This window comes from Protopterus annectens, chromosome 7.part0 (assembly GCF_019279795.1).
Source record: "Protopterus annectens isolate FY-2018-M chromosome 7.part0, PAN1.0, whole genome shotgun sequence".
In the NCBI taxonomy this organism is placed as follows: domain Eukaryota; kingdom Metazoa; phylum Chordata; order Ceratodontiformes; family Protopteridae; genus Protopterus; species Protopterus annectens.
In genome coordinates, this window is record NC_056739.1 from 1,290,623,869 (window position 1) to 1,290,639,562 (window position 15,694).

General features: G+C 40.0%; 1 protein-coding gene across 3 annotated transcripts in view; it reads left to right on the forward strand.

Annotated features, from left to right (window-relative positions):
• EOGT (EGF domain specific O-linked N-acetylglucosamine transferase) overlaps nucleotides 1–15,694 on the forward strand; it is an 859,464-nt gene that overhangs the window by 773,267 nt on the left and 70,503 nt on the right. For all 3 annotated transcript variants that reach the window (XM_044077905.1, XM_044077906.1, XM_044077907.1), the window contains one exon: nucleotides 13,467–13,586. In XM_044077905.1, the coding sequence (XP_043933840.1) occupies nucleotides 13,467–13,586 (120 nt within the window). The remainder of the gene's footprint in view (nucleotides 1–13,466; nucleotides 13,587–15,694) is intronic.

Below are 15,694 nucleotides of genomic sequence, written 5' to 3' on the forward strand. Positions count from 1 at the left end.
AAAGAGGCATACCTGCATGTCCCAATCAGACAAACATGCAGAAGATAACCTCAGATTCAAAGCTGGCTCAATGCACTGCCCTTTGGCTTATCTATTGCGCCCAGGGTCTTCACAAAGTGCCTGGCGCCAGTAATTGCATTCTGCAGACAAAGAGGAATACAAATATATCCTTACTTGGACGACTGCCTCATTCAAGCAGAGAACAAGGCCATTCTACTACAGCGTCTGGCATTTGTAAAGAGATTTCCAACAGGCCTAGGGTACACAGTCAACGAAAAGAAATCAAAACTAGTACCCTCTCAAGAGATAATATTCCTGGGTGCAAGCTTAAATACAACTGCCCAGATGGCTTATCCCACGCCAGACAAAGGCAACTGACTACCTATTTCAACCTGTTGGCAACAAAGGCCCAGTTATCTGCAAGAAAAATTCTGCAGGCTTTGGGCTTCATGGCATCCTGCATTCTACTAATTCCATATGCGAGATTGCATATGAGGAAACTTTAATTGTACCTAAAAAGTGTTTGGACTCAACATTGCCACAGCCTGGAAACAACAATTACACTCATTTCCTGCCTGCAACAGGAATTTCGATGGTGGTTGAAGGCTTGTCACCAGAACAAGGGACAGTCATTCACCTTACCCCCCAGCCAGGCAGACATTAACAACGGATGCATCAGATTATGCCTGGGGGGCCCACATGGCAGGAAGATGTATTCAAGGCACATGGTCGGCAAACCAAATGCATCTACATATCAATCAAAAAGAGATGCTTGCTGTTCAGAATGCCCTGACAGCCTTCAAGGAACTACTACATTCGGGACAATTACTGAAAAAGACAGACAACACCATGATCATGTGGTATATAAACAAGCAGGGAGGCACTCATTCTTACCCCCTTTGCAGACTAGCCATGACTTTGTGGGACACAGCATTGACTTACCAAGTACATCTGCAGGCACAATTCCTGCCAGGAAAGATAAATACTCTGGCAGACGAACTAAGCAGAAACCTCATGGATCCCCACGAGTGGAAATTGGATCCATAAGTCTTCAGCATGATGATAAGGAAATGGGGATGCCCGGATATAGATCTATTTGCCTCTCCTCACAATGACCAAATAAAAAGATTCTGCATGAGGACTTATAACAGACGAGCATGGAAAGTGGACGCATTATCTTTCAGCTGGAAAAGCTTAGCAGTATATGCCTTTCCTCCTCTGCCTCTCCTCCCCAAAGTACTCCTAAAGGTCAGACGAGATGCCAAAGATGATACTGATTGCCCCAGACTGACCCTGCCAGTACTGGTATCCAATTCTAAGGAACTTGTCTCAATGCCCGGTTTGGACCTTGCCTCAAATACCTCATCTACTATCCCAACAAAACAATCAGATCCTGCACAGCCAACTAAAGACCTTAAATCTGGCAGCATGGTGGATAATGTAGTCATACAAAATGCGCCTCTCACTAAAGCTGTAATGGATGTCATTTTGGAGGCTAGAAGGCATAGTACCAGAAAATGTTACGCTGCAAAATGGAAGAGATTCTGTGCTTGGAATCAGGCACAAGGAACTGAGACAGCTGTACCAAATATTCCTCAGATTTTGCAATACTTAACTGAGATGCTGAACAAAGGCCTATCCTTTTCATCAATTAAAATTAATGCCTCTGCCATTTCGGCTCATTACAATACAGAGCCACCAGTATCTTCTCATCCTTTATTAAGGCAGTACCTCAGAGGAGCCAAAAACTTAAGTACTCCAAGGAGATCACCAGTACCAACATGGGACCTCACTTCTGTCTTGGAAAAACTCACCCTGCCTCCTTTTGAGCCAGCTACTATAGCTGATATAAAGTTTTTATCTTGGAAAACAGGTCTGCTGCTATCAATAACCTCTGCAAGACGAGTCTCGGAGCTACAGGCACTCATGGCTGTGGAACCCTTTATCATTTTTTATCCAGACAGGGTTTCTATGAGGACAAACCCAACATTTATGCCTAAGGTAGTGTCCATTGTGGCCCTTAACCAAACTATTCATCTGCCTACTTTTTATCCAAACCCACAGAATAAGGGGGAGAGAATTCTGCATTCTTTGGACATACACAGACAGCTACGCTTCTACTTGAACAGAACCAAAGCTTTCCGGAAGACAGAGCAAAAACTAGTGGCATATGCTGCAGGATCACAAGGAAGGGCGATCACAAAGCAGACTATTTCAAAGTGGATAGGCCACTGCATTCGTTTCTGCTATTCACAACATGGCAAGCCAGTGCCTAAGGGCATTAGGCCACATTCAACCAGAGCAGCAGCCACTTCAGCAGCCTTCCTCAGGGGAGTACCAACCAAAGACCATTTTAGAGGCTGCTACCTGGAGTTCAGTGCACACCTTTACAAAGCACCATCGTTTACCACTCTACTCTAAATCCAGGGCAGGCTTTGCCACTGCAGTTCTGCAGGGCCTCATAGCCGCTCCTAATGCTACTTAGCTCCAGCCTCCCAACCATAGCTTTGGGATTCAACCCAAGTGTAATGACTGCAACAGTGAAACACGATGAACATAGTACAGTTGTGTACACTTACCATAAATGTAGATGTTCGAATGTATTCACTGTTGCAGTCCAGGTTACCCACCCACCATCCCCCATATTATTGCTGGAACTTATCTGCACTTTTCTAAATCTATACAACCTGTGTGGTGTATTTGCTTGTAGATGATGGTATTATATATTTTGGTGCATGCATTCTTTATTGGCATATTTTTAGCCTACCCATGTGGGGCACCTGACATCTAGGGCAAGAAAAACTGAAGAAAATGGCATCGGCTGCATCTTTTTATACCCCTGGCACACTGACGTCAGGGAAGAGGCGACAGCAACCGATGCCGGACCTAGACCCAAGTGTAATGACTGTAACAGTGAATACACTCTAACATCTACATTCATGGTAAGTGTACACAACTGTACTTCCCTCAGAGGGGCCAAAAATTTAAGACCACCCAGGAGAGCCCCAACTCCTACCTGGGACCTTAATTTTGTATTGGAGAAACTCTCTCTTCCTCCTTTCGAGCCACCTGCTAGTGCAGATTTAAAATTCCCTTCTTGGAGAGCAACCTTCCTTTTAGCAATCACTTCAGCAAGAAGGGTATCTGAATTACAGGCCCTTATGGCAGTGGAGCCTTTCATCATCTTTCATGCGGACAGGGTGTCCCTCAGAACCAATCCCTCCTTCATGCCCAAGGTGGTATCCAGTATGGCTCTTAATCAGTTTATTCATTTGCCAACCTTCTTTCCTAATCCACAGAACAAAGGGGAACTGATACTGCACTCCTTAGATGTGCACAGACAACTTAGATTTTTCTTGGACAGGACTAAACCTCAAAGGAAATCTGAACAACTGCTGGTGGCATTTGTTGCAGGGACAGAGGGGAGGGCTATTTCAAAGCAAACCATTTCTAAATGGATATGCCATTGCATTCATTTCTGCTATAAGCACCATGGAAAACCTATCCCACAGAGGATCAGACCCCATTCTACCAGGGCTGTGTCTACCTCTCCAGCCTTTCTCAGAGGTGTCCCTACCAGGGACATCCTAGAAGCTGCTACCTGGAGTTCTGTACATACTTTCACCAAGCATTACCATTTACCAATTTTCTCTAAATCCAGAGCTGGCTTTGCCACTGCAGTCTTGCAGGGCCTTATAGCTAGTCCTAATGCTATCTAAATTCCTCCTCACATCCTTAGCTTTGGGAATCTACCCAAATGTGATGACTGCAACAGTGAAACACGAAGAACATAGTACAGTTGTGTACACTTGCCATAAATGTAGATGTTAGTGTATTCACCGTTGCAGTCCTGGTTACCCTCCCTCCAGCCCCCTGACCTTTTTTTGGCTATACCTCTTCTCTCCTTTACTTTGCTTAAAAGCTTTTTGGTGTATTTGCTTTTTTTTTTTTTGGAGGTAATATATATATATATTTTATTGCTTCCCATTAAATGGGCACCTGACATCTGGGGCAAGAAAAACTGATGTAATGGCGTCTGCTGCATGATTTATACCCCTGACGTCACAGAAGAAGAGACCGCAACCGACGCAGAACCCAAGACTTTGTTAATCAGGCCAACTGAGGGCTACTGCAAGCAGATAACCCAAATGGAATGACTGCAACAGCGAGTACGATCGAACATCTGCATTTATGGTAAGTGTACAGAACTGTACTTTCTGGATGTTGTTTTGCCTTTGCATTAAATCGTTTTCCTGACTTGGATTTTATTTTATTTACAATTAGAAGTCGTGGTATTTGGTTTGCTGGACCTTTGTCTTGTGTTTGTGTTGTTTGATCCGTGTACAGTGAGTTAGCGTGCACCAGTTCGTTGGTTGGGCAGTGTGTGTGCATCTGTGTGTGCGTGTGTATATACGCAAACACACATACATATAGCCTTTCTGGATGTGCAAGTCACTAAAAATTATAGTGATAATAGTGCGAGTTCAAATGCATAGAAAAAAGACCTTCACAAAATATGTGCAAGAAGTGGACGGCCTTTTAAAGAATGTAATAAGAGGGCAGGCCATCAGGTTGTCAGAGATGGTTTCTTACTATAAGCAGTTTAGGAAGGAGCTGGTTACACTTAAAGGAATAATAGAGAATATAAAGAGGTTATTGATCAGATTTTTTAGATATGTTGAGAGACAGACCAGCTACAGTATTTGTACTGTTGATATTTGTACCATTCAGAATACAAAATGTTCACAGGTTTACTCATGAACAGTGGATTTGGAATACAGCTTGAACTCTTTCACAGTTAAAAAAATAATAATTAGAAAATGCTTAAAGACAACATAGACGTGTGTGGTAAAAATCTACAAGGTTAAGGGCCTTAGGTCTGTCTTTGAGAATAAAATGTCACAGCAAATCAGAAACCTAACTGGATACATAAATATGGTCGTTGCAAGTGGTGCTGTCTCATAAAGTGGACCCATATTTATCTGTTAAAGGTAGCAAAAAAGTTTGTAGTATTAACAAAATGGTGCAGTTGTAATTTGATGTTTATGATTCATGTAGCATTGTACACTGGCAGTACATTTCCAAACCTGTCACAAAGAATATGTGAACACATCTGTGCAATTAAAACAGAAGTGCTTTTAGACAATTTATCATGTGACTACTTCAGAAAAAAAAAAAATTGTCTAATTGATCGTGTTGATACATGTTGACAATAAGGGGGTTTTGAAACACTGCTAGCTATTGAGGACCTGTGCTGGCGACATAGTTTGTGAGCCAGTATGTTGCCAGGTTTGAATGAAGTAGTGAATACGTAATGTGTACTTAAGCTGAAGACGGCCAAATTATGATGCCTTGGAAAGCTGAAAGCACTTTTTATTTTCGATTGCATACGTAATTTTTATGAACTACAACAAGTGAAGCATTTTTAGTTTGTAAATAGTTTTTAGTGAAGTGTAGTAACAAACATGGAAGTTAATTGAATTTGGTTTTAATTACGATGGGTTGCAGGGATATTTAAATGATGTACTGCCCAAGAGCTAATATTTTGAAGAAGTCTGTTAAAGGAGTAAAGCACACTGTATACTATTTCATGGTCTTGTGTGTGTTTCTATTGGTGTATGTTTGATGTTTTATGATTTTGCACAATGAAGGCATTAGTTGCGTTTAGTGACTTTTTTTCCCATGCTGCACTCAGATGTGTAGTTTCATGCATAAATTCAGCATATCACTGGGGAGTAGGGCCAGGATACATCAGGCGACTACAGCCCACCATGTGGCTGCAGTATTGTGGCTCTTGTCCATTCTCTTTCCCAGTCAAAGACCCAAAAGTTTGTGATAGAAGTGTTTGGGAGGGTTGGGAGGGTGGTCTAATGGTTAAGGTGTTTGCCTTACAAACACAAGGTGCAGGGTTTGAGTCTCACAAGGGATAATTGGCTAGGCTTAAAATGGCTCACAAGGGCAGTTAGCTTAGTACTAACCTATGAACCTATGAACCTATGAATTTCATGAGGAGAAGCATGATTCATCCTAAAAAAGGAAATGCTGAGGGTATGCCCCAGTAAGCCGAGATCCTGGTGCTCGCACAAAACTTTAACAAGGAGAGTGACTGATGTCTTTGGTGGGTGACCTGTTTATGAAGTACAGTACAGCCAAAGCAGTAAATCTGCTATGTGAACCTTTGGAAAAAATATTACAACTTTTTTGGTAAATGAGCTTAACCTTATTTTTGCTCTGTTTGAAATATAAGGAAATCCATTTTCTGAGCCTGATGTTTTACTTTAATTTCTGTGTCTTACAGTTGTTTCACATTCATAGTTTAATTCTGTGATTATCTGACTAACCTAGCTCAGGTTTTGGGAGCTAGAGCCCGTCATTAGTCACTGGGTGCAGGCCAGAAAATTCCATCCTTCATGAGGCATCAGGTCACAGCAGGATGGACTTTTACGAATTCTCAGTTGACAATATTACTTGGACACTTTGGAGAACAGAAGCAGTTTTTTTTGCATGGATTAGTGCTGCAGTAGCATTCGCTACATATAGGGATTAACAAAATGTAGATGATCATCCAAACAGTCTGACTCCCAGTGCTCCTGTGAATGTCCTTCCCAGTGCAAGGATGCATGTTTTTGTTGCATAGACAAAAGGTGCAGTCATCCTGCACTAATACCATCCATTTCTTTTTTGCAACAGGCATATGCTGACTCTTAAGACGTTTGAGATCACTTTGACTCTGTTCCCAAAACTCTGAATTCTAGACTATTCTTTAAAAACTAAGTGCCCCTTGAGGAAATATCTTTATTAAATTGTTAAATTGTTTTAGCTGGGGACAGTTTTGCTGGAAATGCTGTTCAGCTTCCCAGAGACGTGCCTCATGCAAGCTTGAGAAGTCTTTGTATGTGTAGGTTTCATTAGGAAGGCCTGCATTTTGAGGTACACATTAACCACTGCAGGTGTATGCTTCAGAATCTGTCCAGCCTTTCTGTAAGTTTTGATCTGCAGTCACATACAAAAGAGCTCCAAAAAACTCACAAGGAATTTACTGAAGACAAGAGGACATTCAGAAAGTATTTTGACCAACAAGTTGAAAGCCCCCACCCTCGTTGTTGGACAGTCTTAGTAATGCCCCAGCTGGAGAGGCAGTTTTCTGTCCTGCAGTCCCAATGTCAGTCATTCCCACTAGTTTTTATGAGAACTCTATGGAGGTGGCCGTAATGGTTTTGAGCATATCCTTCTAGTTCTAAGTCTGTATAGTAAAGATGCTAAATACATAGACCTCTTTAATGAAAACAACAGTATCCCAAATAAAGTTAGTGGCCGCTGCTAAAATTCACTGTGGTTGAAGTAAGTGCCTACACTTAAACTTGCATCATTCAGATGGATAGGATGTTGGTCACTCCTTCCTGATCTTAGAAAAACCTGGAGCAGCGTAGAGGAAGCTGATGATTTAGATGCGAGGCCGATTGCTTTATTACCTTAAAAGAAAGTTCTACTTTGTCCATTTTTCACTTATGAGATTAAGATTGCCCTATTTAATATTTCAATGAGGGTGCTTTAGCTGGATCAGAGTGTAAATGTCTGAGTGGCATCTTCATCTGAATTGCCCTATCCCCATTTATCATGGCATATCTGCAGATGGAGTCAACTTTTTGAAGTTGGTGAACTGCTGTTTCTGGTGGTGAACATACAGGCCTTTCATGTTGGGGTTCTTCCCAAGGATGGTCATGAATTTCTCTTCTGGAAATGAGTTCTTTATGAAGTTTAGCTGTGGCATCACCAGTGTTGTGCTAGTTACTTATAAAATTAATAAGTTACTATTACTAGTTACTTTTCAATGAAAGTAATATATTACTATTACTTATTACTTTTTACTTTTCTACAAAAGTAATATATTACTAGTTACTAACTAAAGTAACGCTTTACTTTTACGTAAGTATACTTTTATCAATTAGAATGTTCATAGGTGTGTACTAGGCTAATGGCCCTGGAGGCTTTACAAGCCTAGCCCATAGAAGTGCTCTGGCATCGTGCCACCCGGCGTTAGTTCCCAGTGCCTCTATCAAGTAGAGCCACTGGCGTGATCCCCAGGGTGAACTTTCTATTTCCCATCTACTCATCAAAGTTTTCTGTTGGAGGGCCAGTGAGGTGCTAAAGGTTGAGATTTAATCACACAAGTAAACACATGCATACAAGTATATTATTAAAGTTGTATATATAATGTTACAATAAAGATGAATAGCATTTAACAGTTTAATTCCAGCAGATTAGTCTTTATAGCTGGGCGGCACAGTGGCGCAGTGGTTAGCATAGTCACCTCAGAGCAAGATGGTCTCTGGTTCAGTTTTTGGCTGGGGTGCCTTCTGTGCAGAGTCCGAGTGTCCTTCCTGTCACTTGTCTTGTGTATTCAAATAAGGCAGTGAGGCTTGGGTATTTGTTTATTACACACAAACACATCAGGATGGATGACTGGAACATAAAACTTAAACGAACTAGCTAACTGACCGACTGCTACATACATACATGCTTTCAATATGGCTGCTTACACAAAATGGCACTCTGCTTGCAGTTGCTCAGTATGTATATGCACGTGCCCATGAACTACAGTGGCTTTAAAGGTACAACAAACACACTACGATCTACATCCTCCCTCTTTGATAATTTTGTCATGCAAATGAAAAATGACAGATAAGCATGCAAATTATATAAACACATAAACAATGTCAGTCATGTCCAGGTTGCCATGTATCTAGGAGTAGGTCTTCAGATACAACCTGACCTCGTTATATAATCAGTATTTGTGGGAAGTTATACCTGTTGCAATGGTGTGTGTCGGGTACTTGCTCTGAAGGTGAAATACAATGGCAAAGTATTTTTCCATTGTCACATTCATATTCCTTTCCCATAAGACAGAGCTCCTCAATGAGCAGGAGAGAGATAGCATTGAGGAATATATTCTCATTGATGGATTAGTAAAATCTGCTAGAGATGAAGACTGAACTGTGTTTAAACTGAGGAGACCAGGCTGTGTTCATTCATATTATTTGGTATGAACCCAAATTCCATACAGAAGCTAAGAATATTAGTGAGTATGGCTTTTAAAATAGCATTCCTGCTGTCTTCAACTGAATTCCTATGTAAAGGAAAAAACTGAATGAGAAGGCCTATTTATTTTACTCCCAGTCCATTTGCATTTTTAGTTAACCAGCCCATATTAAACAAGTGCCTTCTAAGGTTATGAATTTTTTAAGAAGATTAAGGTTGAAATCTTTCAAAAAGCAGTAGTAGAGAAACACCAACTGTTGAATTTTGCATCTTATTTTGCCCTGTGTCCCATAGTTTTTTTGATTTTTGTGGTAATCATTGAGGACTCCAGTTGGTCAGTAGTGTCTGTCATTCAAGTTCCATACTTGCACTTCAGGAAATGCAGGTTAATTCAAAACCTATTCTGTTAACTTTTTTGTAAGTCTGAGTAGCATATAAAAATTGCCCCTGATATTTTGTGCCATTGTCCTCTATCATTATTTTCGGCTTTATCCATAATACTGAAACATAAACTGAAAAGTGTGTTCAGAGATGAGGAATATAAGCAGCTGATTTAAAAAGTTTAATTTGTCCATTCAAGAAGTAACTGTGCAGTATTTTTTTTTTTTTTTTTGTGGCAAGTGTTGGGGGTGCTTCTATAAATAAATGGGTAAGGTATATTTGTACTAGACTAGGTGCATGACACTGCTTCCTGATCATTGTCCTAGATAGCCGTGTTGATATACAGTGGACATAAAAAGTGTACACACCCCTGTTAAAATGTCAGGTTTTTGTGATATAAAAAGAGACCACAATAAATCATTTCAAAACTTTTCCCACCTTTAATGCGACCTCTAACCTGTACAATTCAGTTGAAAAACAAACAACTCTGTTAGGGGAAAGAATGTAACAAATAAAAAATGCACAATAAGCTAGTTGCATAACTATGCACACCCTTAAACTAATACTTTGTTGAAGCTCCTTTTGATTTAATTGCAGCATTCAGTCTTCTTGGGTACACACCTGCCATCAATTAAAGAGACTCTGATAAACCCTAACTAAAGTTCAGCTGTCCTAGTAGGATTTTCCTGACTTTCACTCAGTTGCCTGCTACAGCAAAAGCCATGGTTCGCAGAGCGCTTACAAAGCATCGAAGGGATCTCATTTTTGAAAGGTATCAGTCAGGAGAAGGGTACAAAAAAATTTTCTACAGCATTGGATATACCATGGAACACAGTGAAGACAGTCAACAAAAAGTGGAGAAAATATGGGACAACAGTGACGTTGCAAAGAACTAGAAGTCCCTCCAAAATTGATGAAAAGACAAGACTAAAACTAATCCGGGAGGCTACCAAGAGACCTACAGCAACACTAAAGGAGCTGCAGGAATTTCTGACAAGTACTGGTTGTGTACTACATGGGACAACAATCTCACGTATTCTCCATATGTCTGTACTATGGGGTAGGGTTGCAAGATGGAAGACTTTTCTTACACAGAAAAACATCCAGGCCCAGCTAAAATTTGCAAAATAATACATAGTCCCCCAAAAGCATGTGGGAAAATGTGTTATGGTTTGATGAGACCAAGGTTGAACTTTTTGGCCACAATTCCAAAAGGTACTTTTGGAGCAAAAACAACTCTTCGCATCACCAAAAAAACACCATCTCCACGGTGAAGCATGGTGGTGGCAGTATCATGCTTTTGGGGTTGCTTTTCTCCAGCTGGGACTGGGACTTTAGCCAAGTTGGAGGGAATTATGAACAGTTCCAAATACCAGTCATTTTTGGCCCAAAACTTATAGGCATTTGCTAGAAAGCTAAAGATGAAGAGGAATTTCATTTTTCAACATGACAATGACCCCAAACATACATCTAAATCAACAAAAGAATGGCATCACCAGAAGAAAATTAAAGTTTTGGAATGGCCCAGCCAGAGTCCAGACCTAAATCCAATAGAAAATCTGTGGGGTGACCTGAAGAGGGCTGTGCACAAGAGATGCCCTCACAATCTGTCAGATGTGGAGCGCTTTTGCAAGGAAGAGTGGGCAAATATTGCCAAGTCAAGATGTGCCATGCTGATAGACTCCTACCCAATGTTGTAATTAATCAAAAGGTGCTTCAACAAAGTATTAGTTTAAGGGTGTGTACACTTAAGCAACCAGCTTATTGTACGTTTTTTATTTTTTATATTTTTCCCTAACAGATTTGTGTGTTTTTCAGTTGAATTGTACAGGTTATAAGTCACATTAAAGGTGGCAAAAGTTTTGAAATTATTTATTGTGGTCTAATTCTTTTATATCACAAAAACCTGGCATTTTAACAGGGGTGTGTATACGTTTTATATCCACTGTTAAGTGGTAATGGTAGAGTGAAATGCAGAATTAAGGAATTTAGATAAAACTAGGCCTCTGAAATGGCTAATACATCTGGGTTTTCTAGATGCTGTTGCTGTGCCTGAAGGTTTTTGAGTTTTTGCCCCTGCTGTGTCTGTTGATCATTGTCTGCGGTCATTCAGCCGGCCCATTCATTCCAGTCACTAGGGTGAGGGTTCATCATTTAGAGACAGCCATCAGGGGTGGTTTGAGTTTTTTGTATTTTTTTCTCCCTGGCTGTAGCTGCGCACACCCAACAAGGCACTAGAAAGAAGTGCACGATGGGCTGTCTGCAGAGGATATCCCCTCACTTTTACAAGGGGCATTCCTGTTAAGCAATTGGGGCCCTCTTGCTCAGTGCAAGCGATGGTTTCCTCATTTTCCACCAGGAAAATTGCACTTACTAATGTACCCCACGAGTGAATGCATTCCCCTCCTACCCTCCAGGAGAAGTGAGTGGGCCACACACACTAACTCTTCTCCCTGCTTGCCTGCTCCTCTAGTAGTAGGATTACTAATTGAGTGATAGTTGCTTATGCTGCAGTCAAGGCTCTGTCCCTCTCTAGCCTAGATCCAGACAGCTACGGCTAAGTAAATTTGTTGCTGATTGCAAGCTTAGATGGTGGTGTTCACTCAGCTTCCGATTATCACTTCACTACAGCTTGGTCTAGATTGTGAGGATAACTGTTGTGTGAAAAAAGGAGGTTTAAATTGAAAGCTAAAAAAAGTGTAGTATTGTTAAATATGGAAAACAAAACTGTTCCATGATCTATTGCTTATATGGCAACCCTTCCCTGATTGATTCAGTCATTGGAGGTATTGGTAGCTTCATTGACAATTTACTGTCATTTGACCAGCACTTGGCAACGTAGATAGATGGCCCTTTTTTTCTTGGCCAAGTAATCTTTGAAGGCATTTCATCTAGATCAAAAAAGGTTAATCTCTTCCTATGCATCCCTTGTCACACAGTTTGAATATAGTGCCCTCTTTAACATGCATTTTATGTAAACACAATGCACAAAGCACACATCTGTAGTGGGTTTTGTATTACTTTAAATGGGCTAGTTAATTTAATATGGGAGACAGCAATCTTTTCATATTTGAGTGTTGGTAAATGTCTCTGCTAGTTCTTACATGTATTGGGAGTAGTACTATATTTGCTAGTGTGTTTATTCCTGTGTTTTATATTTCCTTTGTAATCTCAAGAATTGCGCTGATGCACAAAATTTAATTTAGGCTACATGTGTAGTTTTAAATTACAATAATGTTAACATTGACTTTGACGAATGAAAGACTTCAAAGGTTCTTAGTTAAGATTACAGGCCTTTGAACTCACTCAACTACCAAAAGTTTGGAGTCCACGTGCCTTTAAACTTTGTCTTACAGACTCCTCTGTGGTGATTTATGGTTTCCATTTAAGGCCTTGAAGTACCCTGCCCTCGGTGATCTCCTACATCTTCACAAAATTAACAGTGGTGAAACAGCCATAATAAAAGTTAAAATTTTCAGTAAGTACATGGGAAATGGTGTAATGAATTAATTTCCCAACATATGCCAGATCTCCAGTATGGAGTAAACTTGGTCACTACATTTTAAGGTGAACCTTGATAAGTGAGTAGGTAGTAATAAATTCTCTCTCTCTTTCTCAGCCCATCTTTTGTTACCATCCTGGAGGCAGGAAGAGCCTTATGAGGGTAGGTTGCTGGCAAGAATTTAAATGCGTTTTTGACTGATCTGCCTTGTAGATCTTAAGATCCTACAGAAAGAGAAGGTTTGAAAAAAATGGCAAGTGCCCTCTTGTAACAAAAGTAAGTGCACTGTGTCATAACAGACAAAGGCAAAGAAGAGGAGAGAAAACAAAGCATCTATATAAAGATTCATCAGCAGTTAATTCAAAAACAGTTTTGTTCAGATTTAGAGTATAGGTCATAAGTTTAAACATACGTCTGGTAATTTACTTACTGCATAAGGTTCAGAGACTTTTCTTTGCTGCAAGTATTTGCATAGGTAAGTCGCATGTATTTGACTACTGTGCAGTCTTAAAATGTAATGCTAACATTATTTTTTTTTCTGCAGAGAGATGGGATTTTTGGATCAACTCCAAGTCACTCACAACACAGACATATTCATTGGGATGCACGGAGCTGGGCTGACTCATTTGCTGTTTCTGCCAGACTGGGCTGTCATTTTTGAATTGTAGGTTTGTTGGTATTACTGCATTTAAAAACAGTATTTCTTCGTTTTTAAGAAACTGAAATGCATTACTGACTTACAAAACTGATGACAGAGGAAACGGTCTCAATGAGATGTGACAACTAAACTTTTATCTCTAGACATCCGTTAACCTTTTTCTCTTATTGCTTTTCCCTCTTCTTTCTTTCTTTTACTTTTGTTACATGGTCATCAGTTTGTTTTCTTCTAATTTTTTTTTTGTGGGAGACCAACCATCCTTTACTAGCCCTTCTCCAGTCCCATCTTCTGTTTTCCTCTCTAACATCTGAACAGAAATACTTTTGCCTAAGGAAATGGGTTAACAGCTGGATCCAAAATACAGATGTTACAACACTGAATGGATAGAATAAAGAATAGCTCCCAACAACACACTCGTCCTGAGTATGCACAGTTTGTCCCATTTCAGTCGGTACATACCATGCAATGGTAAGAGTTTCCATCCACCTCCAAAATACGCAGGACACTTCTTTTGTAATGCCGTGGTAGAGGAAAGCTGCTAATGTATGCTGATTTGTTCTTTTTTTGTGGCTAAGTAACTAGTGACTCCCGAAGTTTCTTAACTGCTTGTGCCAATGCTACAGAAAAAATAAACTCTCTGCACAATAATTGTGGCTGTCAGCTTTGCCTGTTAAGTTCACCTTAAGCTAGTTCTGAAATTTATCATTATCTTGTTAGAAAAGCATTCTGGCATATCTTTTGAAAATCTGTTTCTTACCATAACTTTCTAGATGGTACACAGATATCCATATGCAGTATCTCAGCTACAAGTTCTATTGAAAAGATCTGGGTGCTGTAGTGTCATGGGTTAGCAAGGTATTTGAACGTTTTTAAGAATGTACAGACCAAGATGGTGGAAGGCAGTTGGAAGGTCTACCTAATGTACTTGATTGAGGCTTCAGCGGTGCCTGTTTTATCTTACTTTTTTCGCCTTCCTTTTATACAAACCAGAACACCTCATTATTACCTTTATAAAGCTTGTGCTGTAGACCCATGACCATCTTTTTGACTTGTTCTGTTGAGCTGGTGACTCTTGTTGAGATGATAGACTGAGAGCCCCATGCTCCATTATGGGGACATCATGGATTGTTGCCTTTTTTCCAAGTATGAATGTCTTTTGAATGCATTTTAGTATACTAATAGATTTGCAGCTATAGTTGTCACCTTGGATAAGAAAATGCCTGCCAAGTTTGTACTGGTTTAATTCCTTTTGATCACTGCACTAAAGGTAGATTCCATGTTCCAGGCAGGTAATTTAGCATTTTTTAATGGCAAAGTTCATTTGCTAATTGTCCATATTTATTTTCCTATTTTTCGTATTCATCACAAATGGATTATGCCTCCAGTATGGTAGCCTCAACCAACCAATTCTAAGAAACTGTCATTGTCTCTTTCCTTGAAAATTTTCTTCTTGTAGTACCTAAAGTGCCATTGGATAGTACTCCATAGACTACTGGAAGCCAAACATATAAACCTCCAGAGTGGTCTGCAGGGCAGAAATGTAAAAACAGTAGAAACTAAACGCCTCGCAGGTATGGTATGCACAGCCCAAACAATTAGTCCATAAAAGACAAGAGGCCAGCATATGCAGCATATAGATACTTTACTCAAAAATAAATATTAATTTAAGGCATGTAATGCCACAAAAAGCACTATTATCAGTTCAAACCGGTTTCGGCTATCCAGCCTTCATCAGTGAAAAGAGAAAATTGGATAGCCGAAACCGGTTTGAACTGATAAATGTAAAAATGCCAGTCATCTGTTGCAGTAATGGTTCTTAAATATTTATTTTGAAAGCAAATGACACAGTTCACTTAGATTTTTTTTAATTTGTGTAACAGACACAGAAAAGCCAACAACTCTACATCTCCATTATAGTTTCACTGTCTTATCCAGTTACCCTTAGCATTGCTGTGTTTTGACATATCATTCTTACAGGGAAAAATCCTGGTAGTATCAAATATCAAATAACTTTTCACTTCTTTGGTGAAAAGTTTATAGTCGGGGGGGTTCCCAATTGGGAAACATTTAAGTTTTTCGTTAATGGTAGCACAGTCATGAGGCAGTTAGCATTG